Genomic DNA, 18,578 nt, shown 5'->3' with positions numbered 1-18,578 from the left:
GTACAGCACACACTCAGTGAAAGGGAAGGAACTGAAGCCTTGTGAACACAGCTATTGAAGAACTGAGGCAAAGGAATTCTTATGGAACCAGAACATACCTAAATGTTTTGGTCCATCTGTTCTGTGGACTCTTCCATGTTAAGGGAACCTGCCTAATCAAACTGGCTGTGCTGGTTCCAACTCATCCCAATTTATTGCTTTCAGTTAAAAAAAAAACACACCAAAAAACAACAAACTGTGTTATGAGGATTTGGGACAGTGCAGGATAGTAATGACACTGAAGTTACTGCTCCTCCAAGTCTGTGCAAATACACTGCTGAACTGGGGCTGTGAAGCTGCACCTTATTACCTCTCCATGCCAACCTGCCCCACTTCTAATGCCTTTTCATCTGTAACATCCTCATGACAAGAGCTCTCCTGGGAGACACAACTACGATAATGCTAGGAAGGGGGCTTGAACAAAGGGCTTAAAAAGCACATTTAAGCACTCGTATCTTTCAGCAGCTGAGAAACAACTGATGTTGCAGTGAGTAACATGTGTCACCTCATTTCCTAAATGTTTTTGTGCACTGAGGTAACATCAAACTTGCGTGTAATGGCATTTGTGAATCAGCAGGGTTCTGCGGGTCTGCACACTTCCACTGCTAATAAAGGGTTTTCTTTTACTGTTCCGTGCACTGCTTTTTTCCCACAAAGCCCCCTTGATCTCCATTAATTAGACTGCCTAACACCTGAACCAAGCAGGTGACAGGAGCTTTGGCAAGAATTTAGCAGCTGATGTGGGAGCTGGTTCCTGCACACTGGGAGCTGGCAGCTCTCTATTCATTTTCTGAGAGGTGCACTATAATTGCCATCTGCAAGGTTAGTGATAAGTTGCCCACTTACAAGGACTGTTTAAATAGCATTCTCTAGGAGAGGCAGGATTAGCTTCCCCAGCAGTCTGTACAATTCAGATGTCTTTCCTCAGTGCTGAGTAACTTGCAGGCTCCTCCACAACCTCCCAAGGAACGTGGGGATTTATCTAAGTTAAGACTGCAAGTGTTCCTCTTTGGCTTGTAAATTGAATTAGGGAATGCTACCTGCCCAGAGGGGCCGTCAGTTTGTCATTATCAGAATGGCTGCAGCACTCAAGAAAAAAAAAAAAAAAAGAAAAGGTCTTTCAATCACTGTCAGCCATCCCTCTGACAGCTCAGGCACCTCTGCCTCCCAATTGCCAGTTCAGCAACGCAGAGCAGCTTCTGAGGTTGCACTTGAGCTTCCTCATTCCCTGCTGTAACAAGAAACAATCCCTACACACAAAAGCAGATGCCAGTACAGCACAAGGTGCTCCTGTTGCTAACAAGATCTGAGCAATACAGTGAAAATTCTGCACTGCATGAAAGGCCCAAGTATAGCTGTCGGATGCTGACTGGGAGTCTGCTTTACAGGACAGCTCTTACCTTCTGGGTACTGCACATGTCTCCCAGGCACAAATCAACATCCTACTGAAATTTCACTTTCCTTTCAGAAAGCCCCATAGAAGAGTTAGGTGTGGGAAATCAGTACCTGCAGTGCACCACAATTGGACCAGCATCAGGGGGGTTGCAGGTTTTCACTCGTCTCAGAAAAGCCAGGAATGGGGTGGGGTACTCAGGTACACCGTGGTCTGGCCATGCTGTGAACTGGAACTGGCGAACCTCCCGCTTCTCACTGGAGCCGTTCTGCAATGATGAAAGTCCACCAAGAGTCATGTGCAGGAGCAGCACAATGTTGTATCTTTTGCCCATGCTGGGTAGGGAGGAGAATGTGCCCATCTCTTGGAAAGAAACAGGAGTGGGAGAAAGCTCACCTTATGAAGGGAGAATGTTCGAACGCAGAATGTGGCCAATTCAATGGTATCAAGTAATGTCACTTGAATCATCCCGTAGGTGTCTGTTCCTCGACCTGGCCAGTACTGGTCACACTTTATCTGGAAGACAGAAGACACTGCTGAATGCTGGAACAGAGCAGCTCGCTCCAAAGGTGCCTAATGTCACAGGTGAAGCTGGCAAGGTCACAGACAGGAGGGAAGGTGCAAGAAAAGTCTCCTTCCAGAGTACAACAGGGAGACACGTGGCATGAAAAGCTCCTACTGACTAAGCAGAGGCTTTTGACACACCGCATCAATCATGAGGACAATGGACTGGAATGATCCTGAAGATTGGAGTGAACTTACTGGGGCTCATTAAACAAGAGAAGTGAATGTGAAATGTGCCACAAGATTAACTCCAAGGCAGACCTACAAAGTGATGGGACTGAGTTTCCCCTTCTCTTGGAGCTGCAAAGGCTTCAGCTTTCCAGGGCGAGTCCTTTTATTTTTTAAAGGAGAGAACCACTGAACTTTCAGTGTACTGGTAAAGAAGGTAGAGATCCCCCACTAACATCAGTGTGGACTGCAGATGAAAGAGACTCACCCTTCCCCAGCCCAACTGTCCAGCCCCCCAGGATTATGACTAACCAGTCATCCCTCTTGTGCATCTTACCCGTGATTTCTCCTCCAGCTTAGTCATCATAACAATAGTAGCTGAACGTTGCTCCCACACCATCCTCCAAAAGTCCCCAAATGTCTCTGGCAGAGGTCCCTGGGTGGCAATGTAGGCATTCTGCTTCCGGTAGCCATCGATATAGTTGGCATTGATGTAATCACTGCCCACAATTCCTGTATTAAATCAAGAAAAGCAAGTCAGTGGATTGTGCAGGACGGAACTGAAAGCACAAGGTGGTCTTTGCAGGTATAATGTCTGAGGGAATCCCCTTGCAAAAACACCAGAGCCTTCATGGCTGCTGGGATGCTCTTTGCAAGTTCTTCCCAGCTGGAGTTGGAGATCTGCATTACTTGAAGACAAAACTGCTAGCAGAAGTTGTTAAGGGAGACCAAAGATCAAACCTCAAACTACATTCTTCTTATGGGTGTTGCTAACAGGAGCAAAAGCACTGGCTTAAGGCTCTTGTTGCACTGGTCTCAAACAGGACAAAAGAAGCCCATGTTCTAGAATGCCCAGAGTCTGGGTAGCGAATGCAGCTGGCTGATGCACTGTGCAGTCCATAGTCTATTTCCAGCTACAGCTGGACAAAGTAAGGAATAAAACCAGGCTGGATTCAGCCAGTAAAGGCTTTGAAATTACAGGCTTTGACTTGCTTTAAATTGCCCGCAGTCATTTTTATTTTTTCTGTTTGCATGAGTTACAGGCTATTGACATACAGCTGCCTGCTTGCGTCCTTGTTTGAGGACTTTGCTATGAGTGGTAGAAGGTAGTACCAGAGTGAAGAGAGTGATTGGGATGTGGCAGGAGAAAGCTGCTCTGAAGTTAAAATGGACACTGGCACACACTCAGGTTCAGCTACAGAGAGCCTCCAAGACTGGCACGGACAATTTGGACTGTTTGGAAAATTGGCCCATTCCTAATTACAGCCGAGCAGTTGGCCGGGCTGGCAGGTTTCTGCCAACCTAAGATTAACTCAGCACAGAACACTTAACTCGTGTCCCGAGGGGGAGCTCAGGGTGGGGAGCTGTACCAATATGAAATTGGGTTGCTAGTCCTCATCCCGCTGTAGCAATAGGCGCTGCTTCTTCTATTGGCTACGTATGATCCACGCTGAATTGCCTGCCAGTCCTCAAGGGTACTCAGTAATTTCAGCTGCTGGTGAAAATGGCTTTTGATTAAATTTCTGGAGGGTTCCCCTCCCCCATTACTTCCCAATCTGAAATTTCAGAGGGGAAGGCGGCTGTGCAGTGGCAGCGTGAACACGATCAAGGCTGAGGTTCTGGAATTAATCTCCTCTCCACCCCCCTTGGGTCCACTCCATAATTTAAAATGGTGGCCATGAGCTCCTGCACTGTTTTGCTGCATGACAGGGCCCAGTTACTGAGAAGTCACTGAATTAAAGCCACTACTTCTTCCTGACCAAGCAGACGGTGACAATCTGCAGCCCTGACAAATCCATATTTAAAACAAAGAGAAAGCAGCAACTAATTCCTCCAACCTCTTCCAACTTCTAGTACTCACTATAAGGCACAGCCAAGACAAGTCAGAACTTCTCAGGTATTCAGACATTAACCCTCTGGACACGCTACCATTGGTCCCTGCAATGCCTGCAGCCACCCCTGCTCTCTGCTTTCTTGAGGGCAGAGCTCATCCCAGTGTCCTTCAGTTCTACACTCGTGTTCTTCTCTTCAGTGACAAGGCAACTTTTTAAAGACTTGGCTTGCCTTGGCTCATGCAATATTAACTTCAGAAGAAAAACAAGCTAGCAAAACACAGCCAGCTCCACAATGAGAAATGTTTAACATCCTGTAATGGCAGACAAGAACAATCCAGACTGGTTCATTTTATGGCAAATCATGACCTTTTGTGATCTCAGGACCAGCTGAGTCCCCCAGATACTTTGGGGGAGGGAGATTATTCTAGCAGTTCCCTTGCTATGAGGGCTTCTGAATGAACCTTCCCATTCACCACAGGGCTGTTTGCACATCCTTTCTGCTCAGATGCTCAGCTCTTGGCAATGCAGAATGGCCGCCCACAGCACACCCATCTGCACAGCCACACGTGCCCTGAGATGATGAAAGGTGAATATTATCTCAGAGCAGCAACCAAAGCAGATCTCCTGCAAAACCACATCTCCTCTCCACCAAAATCTACTCTTATCATAGTGTGCATTTGGTCAAGAGTGAAATTTAATGTAAAGTTTTGTAATGTAATGTAATGTATAGTTTTCTAACTATACCATCACTTACATAAGATACGGGAAACAACTGATGGCCGACCAGTGTAACACATCTTCCTTATTTTCAGCCCTCTGAGGGACAGCACTGCAGCAGGAGCTGTGCATCACCTAAGCTCTACTCTGTACATCTCAGCGGCTGCATCTTTGCTGTGCTGCTGACACACGCATCTGTGCAATTAGCCCTGTGCCTGCTTCTCATTCATCTTATGTACAGATGCATTCCACATCCACCACCACCCACTGCCCTGTTCCTGCTCTCTGTAAAGCACCATGTGGTCTGAATTCTTCCTGTTAGTCAGAAGCACATCACAAGGATCTCTAAGTAAAGTGAAGGCAGTTTCTTGATAAAGCAGCCTTTAAAATCAGAGACTGCAGCTACAGGGAACATACCAGTATCAGAATGTAACAAACGTGTGGTTGACACATGCACCTCTCGCTTGCTGAACTCCTGGGGAGATGCTAAGAGAGCAGAACCATCAGCCAGGTGATACCGTGGAGGAGCAGAGGTCATACCTTCAATCGGCAGCAGGATGACACGTGAGTGATCGTAGGCAATCACGTTGGCGTAGCGGTTTTTGGGTTTGTTCACTTCCAGGTTGGAGTGCTCCCAGGTGAACTGCTGGCCGGGGTCAATGGACTGCAGGAGTTGGGAAGGAAAACACAGGAGTGAAAGGGGAGAAAAGGAACAAATCAAGCTCTGAGTACCTTGCTCCATGTAGGACAGATTGTGACTCTGTAGATCTAGGTGAGGAATGCAGCATTCACCATTTTCTTCCTTCCAGAGCAGAGCTTTGCTGTGGAACAGCCCAAGCTCAGCGCACTCTGTCCCATGACCCTCTGCCCTGAGCACACGGAGCAGCACCAGAGGAAATTCCTTCCCTGGCACAATGCAGCAGTGGCAAAAGCATGGGTACAGTTTCAGGCTGCAAAACAGATGCCCTGAATCATACTTGTGTTCACAGTGGTGGCTGCGCCGCAGTGGTTACAGCCCTGAGCTACTGCCACCGATAAACAGTGGGCAATTGGGAGAGAACAACAGGGACAATCACAGCAGGATGTATTTATGAAATGATGAAGAAGCCAAATCTGTGCGTGGTTAAACTAAACAGACATTAAGGCAGCATAAATATAACGCTGTCTTAATACCTGGGGAGGAAGATATGCAAGCAAGGGTGAGGTTTTTAACGTATGCAAGTAGGATGTGAATCACTGGGGAAAAAGGCAGCAGGGAATAGCGGCTGCTCCATGAGAGTGCTACTCCATGAGAGGGTTCAGTGCAATGTCCCTCAGATGCAATGGGGCTGAAAGCACCATGAAAGCGGCCACAAAGGAGCATCGCCCCAGGCAGTCAGGGGTAGGAGCTGGGCCTACAGGCCTGAACAACATAACGTGTCCTAGAAGGGATGAAGGAGTAAACAATGAAATGTGCTGGAGAGAAAAACCCTCTGCCTGTCCAGGTGATTTATGCCAGGTTTTAAGGTTTTTTTTTTTTTTTTTTAAGGTCCAGCTGTCCCAGATATGGAAATTAGGTTAATTACGTTTACCTCTAAATCCTCAGCCAGAGAATTAAATAAAACAAGGGCTTAATTCCTTCATCATTTTGCAGAGCCCTAGGGGCTTGCCTCAACTGGAGGCTTGGCAGGAGCGGGCTGAGCTCTGCTCCCAGCTCTTCACTCCCCCTCTCCCTGCCTGCCCAGGCCCTGCACGCACCACCTGCACCATCCTGTTCCCAACCCTTTGAGCTCAACCAGCTCAGCCTTCGCTGTGCCAAACCCGAGCTCAGCTCCAGCAGCCACGGCAACGGCATGGTACAAAGCCACCCGAGGACAGTGTCCCTTCTCTTACTGAGCATTTCCAACTAATGGGTATTTATACTGTTGTAATGTGTCTGTTTGCTTTCTATCCCTCTAATCTCGCCTCACATTCATTTCATTAGTGATGTTTGTTTAGCTCTGGCTCTACCACTAGAGGAGGTTGTTCTGGAACAAAGCCAGGGCACTTGGGATACTGCAGGATGCAAATTAGTCTTTGAAAACTGGATGGAGCCCATTAACGGGCTGCTCCCCCTGCATGGGGTGAGAGATCCCAGCAGGGCTCCTGCACTGTATGGCCCCTCATGGGTGCAGAGCTGTGACTGCAGGGCTGCTTCGCCCCTACTGCTGTTTGCAAGGCAGACAGGGCAGAAACATCCCAAAGAAACATCCCAGGACCTTTGTTCAGAACATATCCCCCTTACTTGCTGCCTGCAAACAGAACCGGCAGTCTAGACTTGTCATTAGCCTAAAAATAGCAGGGCATTTTGTCTCTTAACAACAACAGGAACCAGTCACACGTTCAATCTACAATGAAAGCAGCTTGCACAGCGCTCACCCAGCAGCAGTGGACACTCGTATGAGGATTAAGCAGTGCTGATGCAGCCACGGCACTGCCAGGAGACGTGAGCACAGAGCTCAGCCCATCCCCCTGGCAACCAGGGAGCAGCAGCAGTGGTACCATGGGGGCTGTGATCCTCTTCCTCCCCCCTTAGTCTGCCTCAGGACAACCACTTGAGCTGGTCTGGCAGCCACGGCTCTGCTCAGCTGCAGGAGCCCATTTGAGTATCCAAACATTAGCAGCAAAGAGAAAAAAGAGCTCATTGGCTTCAGTGGCTGCCGCCAATGTCAGCTGTGGAGGAGCCACTGCCTGTCTCCCTAGCTTCTAGAGCCAGGCATCTCATCCCTTGGCTTCATCCTCTGCACATCCAGCAATATGACAAAGCCATTGTCAAGGACAGCGCCCCATGCCACCTGTCTAAAACTTCGGGAAGTACATTCCCCTGCACAACGGGGTAAGATGTCCCCTCCATGCAAAAGGAAGTCTCATGGATAAGAAGTCTTCCACCATCTGGAACTGAACCTAGGAAGTGCTTAATGTTAAATATATGAATAGCTTTTTTTTTATTTCAAGTGACCAGATCCTTAAAGTGAAGCTAGGTTTGTTTGGGTGAGGGCCTCTCTGAATTGCCTGATTTCCTGACTCTGCAAACCCATGCACAGCACTCACTCTTGCTCATACCTCATACTCTTGGGATAATTTCAGGTTATCATTAGCTTTGAGATGCTCTGTGTGTTCAGCCAGCTCGGAAACAGGGATTGGTGGGTGGCTGAGCATACCTAAAAGACAAGACAGCAGGAAAATAATCTCATTTAATAATAACTAAAATTCACAACTGTTACACGTTATATAAGAAAGAAGAAACAAGAAAAGAAAATAAATTACAATGTAAGATCTGCAATGAAAGTAGGGAGGTTAGAAGAGAAGAATTCAGGGCTCGAAATTGTGTCCTTGGAAGTAAATAAAAATAAAAATCACAGAAATAATTAAAAAAACAACAGTAAAATGAGTGTTTCCACAATGGCCCCATTTCCAATGTGTAAATCAGAGCAAAACAAAAAGTAAAATCTGAAGAGCAGATGTGTGTTAGCGATTCCAATAGTGGACTTAAAAATGAGCAAATGCTGCCAGCGGAACCTACACAGAAAATGGTGCAGCACTCGCCATGACCGTAAACTCCAACACAAAAGAAGGGAAGGGGCACAGATCCAGACAACTGTGGCCATGTGGGGCAGGGAAGGGGATGCAGATGGGGGAAGCAAAGGAGGCTTTTCAGGAATTGTCTGCAGCACAATGGCTCTGCGGGCTTCTCAGTGAACTCATGGCTGTGCTGGTCTTAACCTTCACTGTTGCAAGAACGCAGCCAGCTATGAAAATGCTGAATGCTGGCTCCTCTTCCTGCTCATGCACTGCAGAGGACCTTCCAGAGGTCCATTTGAAGGGTCGGCTGTAAAATCCCCACCAGCAAACTCTGCTGTGAGTTTGTTACCTTCTGTGGCAGACAGGCAGAAGATCTTTGTGACCCTCCTTAGTCTGGGGAATGGGAAACAATTCACTGGGGAGACAGACACTTCACAACCCCATTCTCCAGCTTCCCTGGCAACAGCAGCTGTGCTCAAACCAAGACAGAGCCAGAGAACAGAGCTCATGTCCCTCAAGACCTCCTGGCAGTAAGGGCCACACTGCAGCGGGCTGAAGGCACCCAGCCAGGGATGGGGCTGAGCAGCAAAGGCAGAGCTGTGCCTATGGTGCACCCAGAAGGGCAGCTGGAGCTCTGGAAGGAGCAGGGACCCTTCTCATCTCATGATCTTGAATAACAACACTACAAATCAGGTTGGAAAAGCTCTCCATGCTTTGCTCATCTGCATTGGATCGTGTTTTTCCAAAGCCTTCCTGTGCTGCCTGCCAGCTCATCCTGCTACAAATGTGGTCAGCAAGGGCAGCAGCACATGGCAAGGCCTTGGGCAGTCCCCGTGTGGGAAGGAGTGGAGAAGAGATGGAAGCCAGGGAGAATTTCGAGCCCCGTGGGTGTTGGGTGTGTGACAAAGCAGCGGCAGTGGCAGCAGCATGGTCAGATACTCCAAAATCTCAGCACAGAGATGGCAAAGCAAGCATGACATCCTCAGTTTTACAGTGAGCCCTGGAGGGACACTGCCTCCCCCAGGCCTGGGGACAGGACACGTCTGCCAGAGTGAGGCTCACAGCCACCACTCCAGTGTTCTTTTCTGAGCTCTCTAGATGTCTCTTTTCAGCATGAGGAAGTTTACCTGAAAATGGAAAGGCTGTGTGGGGAGAACAGACCAAAAAACCCACTAAAATACCTCCTAAGGCTGTATTGGCTCCATGCTGTTCCACTGGCTAGCAGGCAGAACGCACCTCCAGCTCACAGCGGATGAGTTTCCAGCTCCTCTGGCCCCTTTCACCCAAAGGATTCCACCTTTGCTTTCCACCTGCTCCACACCAGGTGCAGACAGGGGGCATCCAGAAGAATCCTACAATGGCTGAGTTGGAAGGGACCTGAAAGATCATCCAGTTCCAACCCCTATACGTTTTGCCCAGCTCCTGTCTTTCTGCCTCTGAACGGAAAGGCTGAAGAGGACAGCAAACACACCTGGAGCTGCAGCATTACAGCAAAGCCAAGCCCTGATCAGAACAGCTCATGGCAACTCGCTCTGGCCCTGCTGCCAGCACCCTACTGCTGACAAACCCAGGGGTTGTTTGCTGAGGTGTGGTTAGAAACACAGTAGTGTAGATGAAATTCCAAACAATGAACACTTAACATTAAAAGGAAAAAAAACAACAAAACACCGAACAACCAGAAAGCCTGGTAGAAACAAGCAAGCAAGAAAAAAATCCATCAGATGCTCTTTGGCTCTGAAATTGCAGAGATGTAAGCATCATTTCCTCCAAGCACGGTGCTGCCTGGGAAAGGCCCACTGCACCCATCTGCAAAGAGAAGTCACATCCCCTCCAAAGGCACTGCACAAGTTTCCTTAGAATACCCTCATGAGATGTGGTCAGGGTGCCCAGTGCCCAAAAATCAGCTCTGTCTCTTTACCAGGGACCACCCTGTGCCCACTTCCCACCACCGCAACAGCTCTGGCTGAGAGCATGTGGGAGCTTATCTAGTTTTGCTGCTGTTAAGGACAGGAATCTCCTGGTAGGATTAATTTCTGGGGCTCTTAATAATAAAACAAAACTGGAAACCTTTGCAGTGGTAAGCACTTCCCTGGCCAAAACACCAAGCACACTGGAGTTCCCATCAAGGCTGAGGTGGAGTTTGATATTAAATGAGCCAGGAGCAGCACTTCCCAGCAGTATCAGCTGGTCTCAGCTGAAGCTCCTTTGCCTGCTTTAATTAACGACTCTCCTTAGCCAAGAAGGATGTGGCTCCCAGGTTCCCCTGCTCACTGCCCCCTGGCTATGGGGGGTGGCAGAGGGAGCCCTGGTGTGGGCTGAAAGGACACACAAAGCCTTCATGTGTTCCAATGAAGGGGCTGAGAGGAGGTGGCAGGTGCACTGAGACAGTACAGGTTGGAGGATTCAGAAACAATGAGAGTGGTGTTTGGATTAAGCTATTTTGAGGACTGTCCCAGGTCTCACCTCCCGGACCACCAGCAGCATCTGCGATTCTTCACATTAGTCAAATAAAACCTCCCATCTATCCATCTATTTCCCTGCCCAGCACAAAAAAAAGCCCCTACCACTCAGCAAAGCCAGGATCTTTGCTTCTAATGGGGATGAAGTCTTTCAGAGCGGCTCTCATCTAACATTTCAATCACTTGAATCTCTCTAATCTTATCACAAAAGACTTGATTCTCTGTGCACCAGCCAACTCACCAGAAACGTCACTCTAACATCTGTTCCCTGGGCCAGAGCCCATCTCTCCCTGCACAGTGACTGAGGCTGGATGGCACAGCACGAACCCACGGGCTGTGGAGGGCCATGGAGAAGCCTTTGGTCTTTGTGCTGCTGGAACAAGTCGCTGCCAAGGAACAGGCACCTGCCACAGATGGACAAAGGCCCTTTCCCCATCAACACGGAACAGTGCCCACGTGGCTCTTCCCAAAGAGAGCGGGGATCATCAGCTGCAGCTCATTTCCTCCTTCCCCATGTTATGAAGCAATGAACACAAAACCACAGGCACACACACATACAGGGCTCACATGCTGGTGCACAAAAGATCGCTTTCTGTCCAGGAATAAGTACGAGGGACACGTAGCCAAGCTTCAGAAATGGAACATTATTGACAACGGGGAGAAAAGGGAGCCCTGAAACACACATTCTTATCCTCAGAGAGACACAGAAGGACAGACAGTGTCCCACACTGCTGCTGGGGGCTCTATCCTTACGCTGCTGCTACTGCCCATGTTGTGCAAAAGGCCTGGTATTTGATACTGTAAAACTGGAAGCGCTGTTCAGACAAACAGATGGCACAGAAAAGGGATGAGATGGGCAGACACTGCAGGAATACAGAGAATTCAGCAAAAATAAAAAGTAACAGGAACAAAACAGAACTGGAAAGGAAAGCGACAGAAGAGGAAAAAATAATTATGGGGGAAAAAATGAAACCAACAGGAACGAAAACACACAGGAACTAACTTTCAAAGTCAAACTCAGGGTCACTGAGAGGGCTGCTCAGACCAGAATCTGCAGAAAACAGTAAAAAAATAAAAATAAATAAAATATACACTTTTTGAAAAATTTCATGCTAAAGCAAAAAAAAAAAAACAGAACAAAACAAAACAACATAAATCTAAAGAGGAAAAGAAAGTTACTTTTTGTGCTAATAAGGCAAGGACAGGCTTTTTTAAGATTTGTGCTGCTGTGCTGCCCTTTCCTCTCTCTCTCTCTCTCTCTCTCTCTCTGAACTGTTCGTGCCCACTCCCATCCCCACCTTCCCCCTCCACTATGCTGCTGGGGACAGAACAGAGACCCCTCAACCTTGGAAACCCTCTGGAGAAGAGCCCACAGCCACCTATAAACCACAATAGACTTCATTCAGATAGCTCTAATTCCAGCAGCCCTTACAGAGCCTTCCACCTGAGAACTGCACCACCATCTGCCCATCATTGCCAGCACACTGAGATCAGAATTTCTGTTCGTTCCCATTTTGCCCAACAGCTATCAGTGTGGGAGGCAGGTGATCAGCTATGCCAGATCCTTTCAAACATTCCATGGCCTTACAAACAGCAGCAGAGGAGAACAGCCAGCACACTCAGGCTGGATAACGTTACAAAGAAAAGTTGGCAGTATCCTTTTAAAGCTTCATAGGAGAAAACCTGGCACCCTTTTTGAGGTCTACAGACTTCTGTCTAGCTGAGTCCTAACAGCAGCCTTGCATCATGCCTCTGCTGCCTTTTACAAGCCTCTTAGATCAAGAATTCAGGGTAAGCGTGACCTAACTAGCAACAGACCCATTCATCTGTTGAGCACCTTAACTGAAGCTAGGAAGTACCTCTTCCTCAGCTGACTGCAGTCCTGCGAGGACAGGGAGAAATACTCGGTAAACACGACAGGGAGAAATACTCGGTAAACACATGAAGCAACACTCCCACCTGCCTCTTAGCATCCAGGCTAAGCTGGATCTTTTATCTTTGCATTTATCCCAGCATCAGTTTCAGTCAGTGCAGCTCCCTCCTGAGTCTCCAACCACCGCTCGGAGCACCCACAGGCCAATCTCTTGTCTGCACCCAGCATAAACCACAGAGCCCAGACAAATGCAAACTGCTGCCGAGCTGCAGCTGGAGACTCTCAAAAGCAGCAGCTTATACAAACTTACTGTTGTTTATGCAAATGGCAGCTGGGACAGCAGGATTCTGAAGTTTTCCAAGTTCTCCTGCTGCAGATCCCAAATACCTTCAGACTCTCCTGCAAGAGCACCACTGAGTAAGAGCTGATTTAGGGGTCCAGCTGCTCTTCATTCAGTCCCTGCATGCTGAATTAAACCTGCTTCCATCCTTCAGCTGACTCAATCTTTCCTAAACTTGGATAGATACCAACATGCTGCTCCAAACTTTTTAATACAAACCCCTCAGTTCAGTGCCGTCTTCGTGGCTCCCTGCTCTCCAAATGCCTATTGGCTTGTCAGCCTTGCCCTATGAAAACTTAGACAATGCTAAGGACAGGACTGGGATGGGGAAACAAGAGCTGTAGAAACATTACTAACAAGCACAAAACAGCAAAACAATACAAACAAATTGAAAACTACAGCCAGCCCCCCCCAGAAGCACAACAATTTCTTTTCCAAATCCTCAAGCACCAGAAGCGGAGGTGCATACCAGTGCACAGGCACTGCTCAGCATCACCATGTGTCCATGTACGAGGATGTGCCTGTGCTGGGCTGTGTCAGCGGTAGATTGCAGAAGTGCTATGCAGGCAGCTTAGACATGCATGTACATGGGGACATGGGTGCACAGAAAGGAGGGTGCACTGGCCTCTCTGCCGGGACATAGCATAGTTACATGCCAGCTTAACAGCTGTATGCTAAATGAAGAGATGCTGCCTCTCCTGCATGAAGCAACCAGCAGTCTTTCTCTGTCCTCACAACCCATGGGGCAGACCTGGCTCCTAGTGGGACTTTTCTGGTGTGTATAGAAGAAGCACCAGTTACAGATGTGGCTGAAGCACACGGTCCTGCCATGCTTTGTCTCTCCCACCCCAGGGTTTCCCAGCACAAGGCTGCATGGCAGTGCTGGTGGGCACGCAAGCTTGGCATAGCTACACTTGCAGCTGTGTACTTTGCCCAGAATGTACCAATTTCTTTAGCTAGGTAGCCAGGAAAGCTTTGCTTCCTGCCTTGCAATTGCTAGGTAGAGTCTGCAAGGCCCTCCTGGTTTCCCAGAAAAGGTTTATTTCATCAGTCTCGCTTAGCATAGGCAAGTCTTGAGGCTCCCTGGCTCCATGCTAGGTTAGCGCTAGGTCTCAAAGGCAGCACCACAGCAGCGTGGCAGGAAGGGGCTGGGGAAAGGGCTCTGCTTCTGCCTTCCCAGTGAGAGAAGTCAGTTTGCAGCTGGTTACCTGGAGTCTGGAAGTTGATGCGCCTCATTTCCACAGGGTCCTTGGGGTGGTGAGGGGTGATTTCAGCATTGTTCAGGAGGCATTTTGTCCGTGGCTCTGAATCTTTCCGTTTGCTTAAAAAACAATTTAAAAAGACAAAGCAGCTTAGCTTACAGACCTCTTGGTCTTTTCAGCTACCCCAGAAATCAGGCTCAGCTACAGCCATGCCCTGAACAAGGATATAAGTTACACAGAATGCATCAGAAAAGGGTTGAGGTTTGGAATGTTTTATCATTGCAGCATTTGATGGGTTTTACAACAGATCAGCAGCTTACATGCAAGTCTGGAAGTTCCCCCTTCATGTAGCAGAAATACAGAGAGGCAACAAGGAGCAGCTGAGGCACTGTGAACCCACAGCACGGCCCCCCTACACAGACAAACCTCCACTCAACTCTGCAGAGCTCTGCAAGTGGAAATGTTCCAATTCTGGCCAAGCCACTCTCAGCCTGAGAGAACCAGAGCCAACAATCATTTGGAAAAGTACAGAATCTCCTGGCCACGACCTTGGACATAAAGTACTGCTGTTTCTCTGGTGGCTTACTTAGGAGTTCTTATTGCCTTGGTGCAGACAGAAAAGCCAGGGCAGTGGTTTTCAACCTTTTTTAATCCATAGAACCCTAAAAATCTGGGTTCAGAACCAGCATAGACACATCCTCTCCCATCACAGCTGTGCCTGCTGAGATCTGTCTCACCTCCTTGCCAGAAGCTGAAGCCCGCTCTGACATGCCAGCTGAGCTGCACATGAAAGTGCTTCAAAATCTATTCTGCTTAAAATGCGCTAGGTTAGCTGAGGCAGTTTAAAAGTCCTTGCTGACCTGGCTCATTCTCCTTGAAAAGAATTTGGAATCAAAGCCCAGTGCTGATCTGAAGACGTGATAACCTCTAATAAGGGAACAGTGACAAGCAGCTGGAAGGAGAACTTCTTGAATGAGTAGAGAACATGTACCCACACCCCAGGGCTTGCAAATATTGTCTAACCCCTCTCACAAGATGGCTGTAAAGCTCCTCACCTCTCCTGCTCGGATTGTACAGATGCCTCCCATAATATGCCCACAACAATAATGGTAATTGCTTAAGCAGAGAGGAGCTTGCTCAGTGCACTGTTAGCTGTCTCTTAACATCATTAATAGCTAGAAGAAGTGGCATGAGCCCTGCCAGCACTGCATGGGGCAGCATTCTGGAATTACACCACTTTGCAGTTTAGGAGTAGTTTATTTTTGCTGCAGTTCTGAAATTGCTGTAAAGTAGTTCATTGGCTAAACTCATCCATTAACTTCAATGAAAGCTCTCCCAGCCTTGAAAATGGTTTGAAATAGTCTCATTCTGCAGTTAGAAGCAAATTGTTAGAAGTCCCTGGCTGATGGGGCAAGAACTGCTTTTACAATATGGTGAGGACAGCTCAGCTAGTGAGATTCTGTTCCTAGGATGCCAGTGGCTTGGAGAAGCCTGTATGGGACACTCAGACATAAAGAAAACCCACTTTCACCTCTGACTACAACAGAAATGCACGTTTCCCTGCTCCATTAACCCACGGCTTTATGAGTTGCTTACTGTCACTGCTGCTTAGCTTGAGAAAGGCCATTTTATTTAGGGACAGACAAGCAGAAGAAAGCTGGCATTTCTTTGCTTTTTCTGCCCCAATTCAAATGTGGTCTTTGGTGGGTGATCCTTTAGGAAAGACCTAGCAGGAGAAACAGTACCAACGTAGCCCCATCACCAGAGACAGTAAATACTGCCTACTACACAGCCAGCCCACAGAGAAAGAGCCTTAGTAAATGGCAAATCTGGTGCTCTTACCTGTCTGGTTTGCTGCCCAGGAAAGCAATGAGTAGAGAAAAGACAAGACAAACATCCAGATTAGACAAGAACTGCAGAAGAATTAGGAAACGTTTGCTCAGCTCTACCCCTGGTAACACAGGTGGAAGGCGGGACCAGCACTCCCCAGTGCTAACGAACACCAATGAGGAACACCTGAGTCCCTGCTCCCTACAGTACTTTTGTGTCTAGCAGCTTCACACATTCTGGGACATAAAAGATACTCACATGTGCATAAGCAAATGCACCTCTGCAGATGAAAGGTGGAGCAGGGTTAATTTTGCTCTCTCCATAATGGGTAATGTCCCCAAGGACACAGCTGTACTGGCCAGAGCTGCCATCCTGCCTCTTTTCTTGATTTATTTTGCTCAGCTTCTGCTTCCTCTCTTTCTCTCTTTTGCTGCACAGTATGACCTGTCTGTTCATAATGGGCTTCTACTCCTGTCTATGCACCATAAGCTACTGAGAAATACAAGGAAAAGAGACTTCCAGAGGCTATTCACTACTTCAGTGTTTTTGCCTTAAGACTCCTCTCTAGTGCTGGTGGGAGGATTTGCTCTCCAACTAAAAACTTTAGGACCAAGGAGGAAACTGCTATTAGGGGTTATTACTGGAGACATTCAGAATTGTCACAGATCTGGGTAAGAAGCATAACTTACTTTTTGTAGAGCAGAATGGCAATAACGATGCAGATGATGAACACCACGGCCAGGACGGGCCCAATGACCCAGATCAGCCCTTCCTCTCCATCAATGATTGGCTGTGGGTCAGGGTTGTCCAGCTGGATAGGGTCGGAGAATGGACTAGCAGCAAAAGTCTGGAAGACATGAAAGATTATGGAAAAGAGTTCAGAGAACGGGGGCTGAAAATGATGGGAAAACATGCAGTATTATAGAAGAGATAATAGAGAAAGAGGGAAGGAATTAAAAATTAATGCTTATAACAGTCTGATCTGGTGACTTAAACATAAAATAATTCAATGTAATATGTCACCTCTGCTTCCTCTGCATGGAGCTGTGCTCTTGAGAAAATAAGAGGCGTGTTCAAGCCCACCAGAGTCCTAGCTAAGGAGCACTGCCCACCATGACCTTCCCACCCCAGGAAAGATGGGTTCCCATCTTACACAGAAACTACAAAAACCTAAGTGCACAGAGTTGAACTGGCAGGCCTTGGTTTGAGTGAAGGCTTGAGTGAAAGGTCTGGGACAGAACAAGAACAGGAGATTCAGGCTCTGGGTTCTCAAAAATTCTACCACCTCTCAGCAAGACTACAATTTTGCTTCATATGAGGCAGCTGGTGTGATTGCAGGCTGTTGTGAGTGAGCGTGCAGAACCTCATTCTAAAGCAGAAACTACCACAAGCTGCAGTAATCCGATTGAGAAACGCATTCACAAGCGTGTCAGCCTAATCCTTTAATATCAAATACACAACTAAATATTTATTTTGAAAAATCCCTCTGAAAACCCTTAATTTCAAATAGCTCCCTGCTACAATTCCATAGGGGGATTTAAGAACAACAAAGTGTTCAACTGCTTCCTATTGTGCATGAGGGAGGAGGGCAGGTAAATATTAAAACAGTTATTTGCGTAAAGCCAAACACAACACCACTGAAATAGGCTGCGGTGCTGAAGTGGTGAAGAGAGCAGAGAGCAGATCTAGTGTTCCATTAAAAAAATGCTCCCCTCTCTGTTCAGTGGGGAGCTTAACGATAACCAGGACATGTGGCATGCTGGTCTCAAAGCAGGACATCTGGGGTCACTGCTCTAAGGAATACAGGGACAGTCTTTAAAAGAAATTATGTTTTGTAAAGGGGTTTGACCCAAGGATCTCTGAACCAAAGTGTACTGCTGAAAGTTCAGTACCCTCCACTCTGACCTCAAATCTGGAGCCACAAGTGTACCAAGTCCTGTCTAAGCAGACTGACAAAATGCAGATGCAGCACACGAGATGCTCGTGTTGTCAGCCTGTCTGCAGGGAACAGCACATTTGCTGGGTACAGACACAAGCACAAACAGCTCCAATAGTCCACAGCTGGACTGGAAGTCTTTTGCTACAGAAAAAACCCTAAATCTCTAACTTGGTGGAAGCAAGTTACAGAGGATGCCAGGGGGCAGAAGACCTGCTGGCAGCTCACAAGAGAGCTGCTCCTGCAGCTGCTGTCTCTGGTTGATAATGGGGACAGCAGGGTCACAAGCATCTGAAGAGGGCAAGGCAACACTTACTGCCTCAGGTTCCTGGAGCACTGCCAGGATGAAGATGACGTATCTCTGCCCTGGCTCCAGGGCTCTGTTCTCAAAGTTGTCGTAGTGTTTCATATCGCCCAGGACGAAGTGGTTGGGGAGGGAACGAAAACGGGCAGCAATGTAGGGCTTGGGGAAGTCCAGCTGACGGGAGTGACGCAAACTTCGGCGTCGGAGCCTGGCAATGTCCTGAATGAGCTGGAGGAAGCAAAGAACACTGTGAGTACTGATGCCTTCAGCACCTTCAGGCAACAGGAAGGGGGGAGAGCCAAACCATGGCACCCCAACTAGTCTCATTTTAGCTACTGGGAACACAGGCATGCCCCAAAACCCACCCTTCCCAGGATC

At 47.9% G+C, this 18,578-nt stretch overlaps 1 protein-coding gene across 26 annotated transcripts in view; it reads right to left on the bottom strand.

Annotated features, from left to right (window-relative positions):
• PTPRS (protein tyrosine phosphatase, receptor type S) overlaps positions 1–18,578 on the bottom strand; it is a 125,036-nt gene that overhangs the window by 6,626 nt on the left and 99,832 nt on the right. For 15 of the 26 annotated variants that reach the window (XM_040653492.2, XM_040653495.2, NM_001389360.2 and 12 more), the window contains 10 exons: positions 18,213–18,428; positions 16,650–16,807; positions 15,973–15,984; positions 14,137–14,249; positions 11,719–11,766; positions 7,798–7,895; positions 5,257–5,380; positions 2,502–2,677; positions 1,829–1,948; positions 1,546–1,700 (listed from right to left, as the gene is read on the bottom strand). In XM_040653492.2, coding sequence (XP_040509426.1) covers positions 1,546–1,700; positions 1,829–1,948; positions 2,502–2,677; positions 5,257–5,380; positions 7,798–7,895; positions 11,719–11,766; positions 14,137–14,249; positions 15,973–15,984; positions 16,650–16,807; positions 18,213–18,428 — 1,220 coding nt within the window. The remainder of the gene's footprint in view (positions 1–1,545; positions 1,701–1,828; positions 1,949–2,501; positions 2,678–5,256; positions 5,381–7,797; positions 7,896–11,718; positions 11,767–14,136; positions 14,250–15,972; positions 15,985–16,649; positions 16,808–18,212; positions 18,429–18,578) is intronic. The other 11 variants (NM_205407.2, XM_046904549.1, XM_046904558.1 and 8 more) reach the window with 3 other exon arrangements.

This window comes from Gallus gallus, chromosome 28 (genome assembly GCF_016699485.2).
Source record: "Gallus gallus isolate bGalGal1 chromosome 28, bGalGal1.mat.broiler.GRCg7b, whole genome shotgun sequence".
Classification (NCBI taxonomy): Eukaryota; Metazoa; Chordata; class Aves; order Galliformes; family Phasianidae; genus Gallus; species Gallus gallus.
This window is presented reverse-complemented; position numbering and strand designations above follow the sequence as displayed.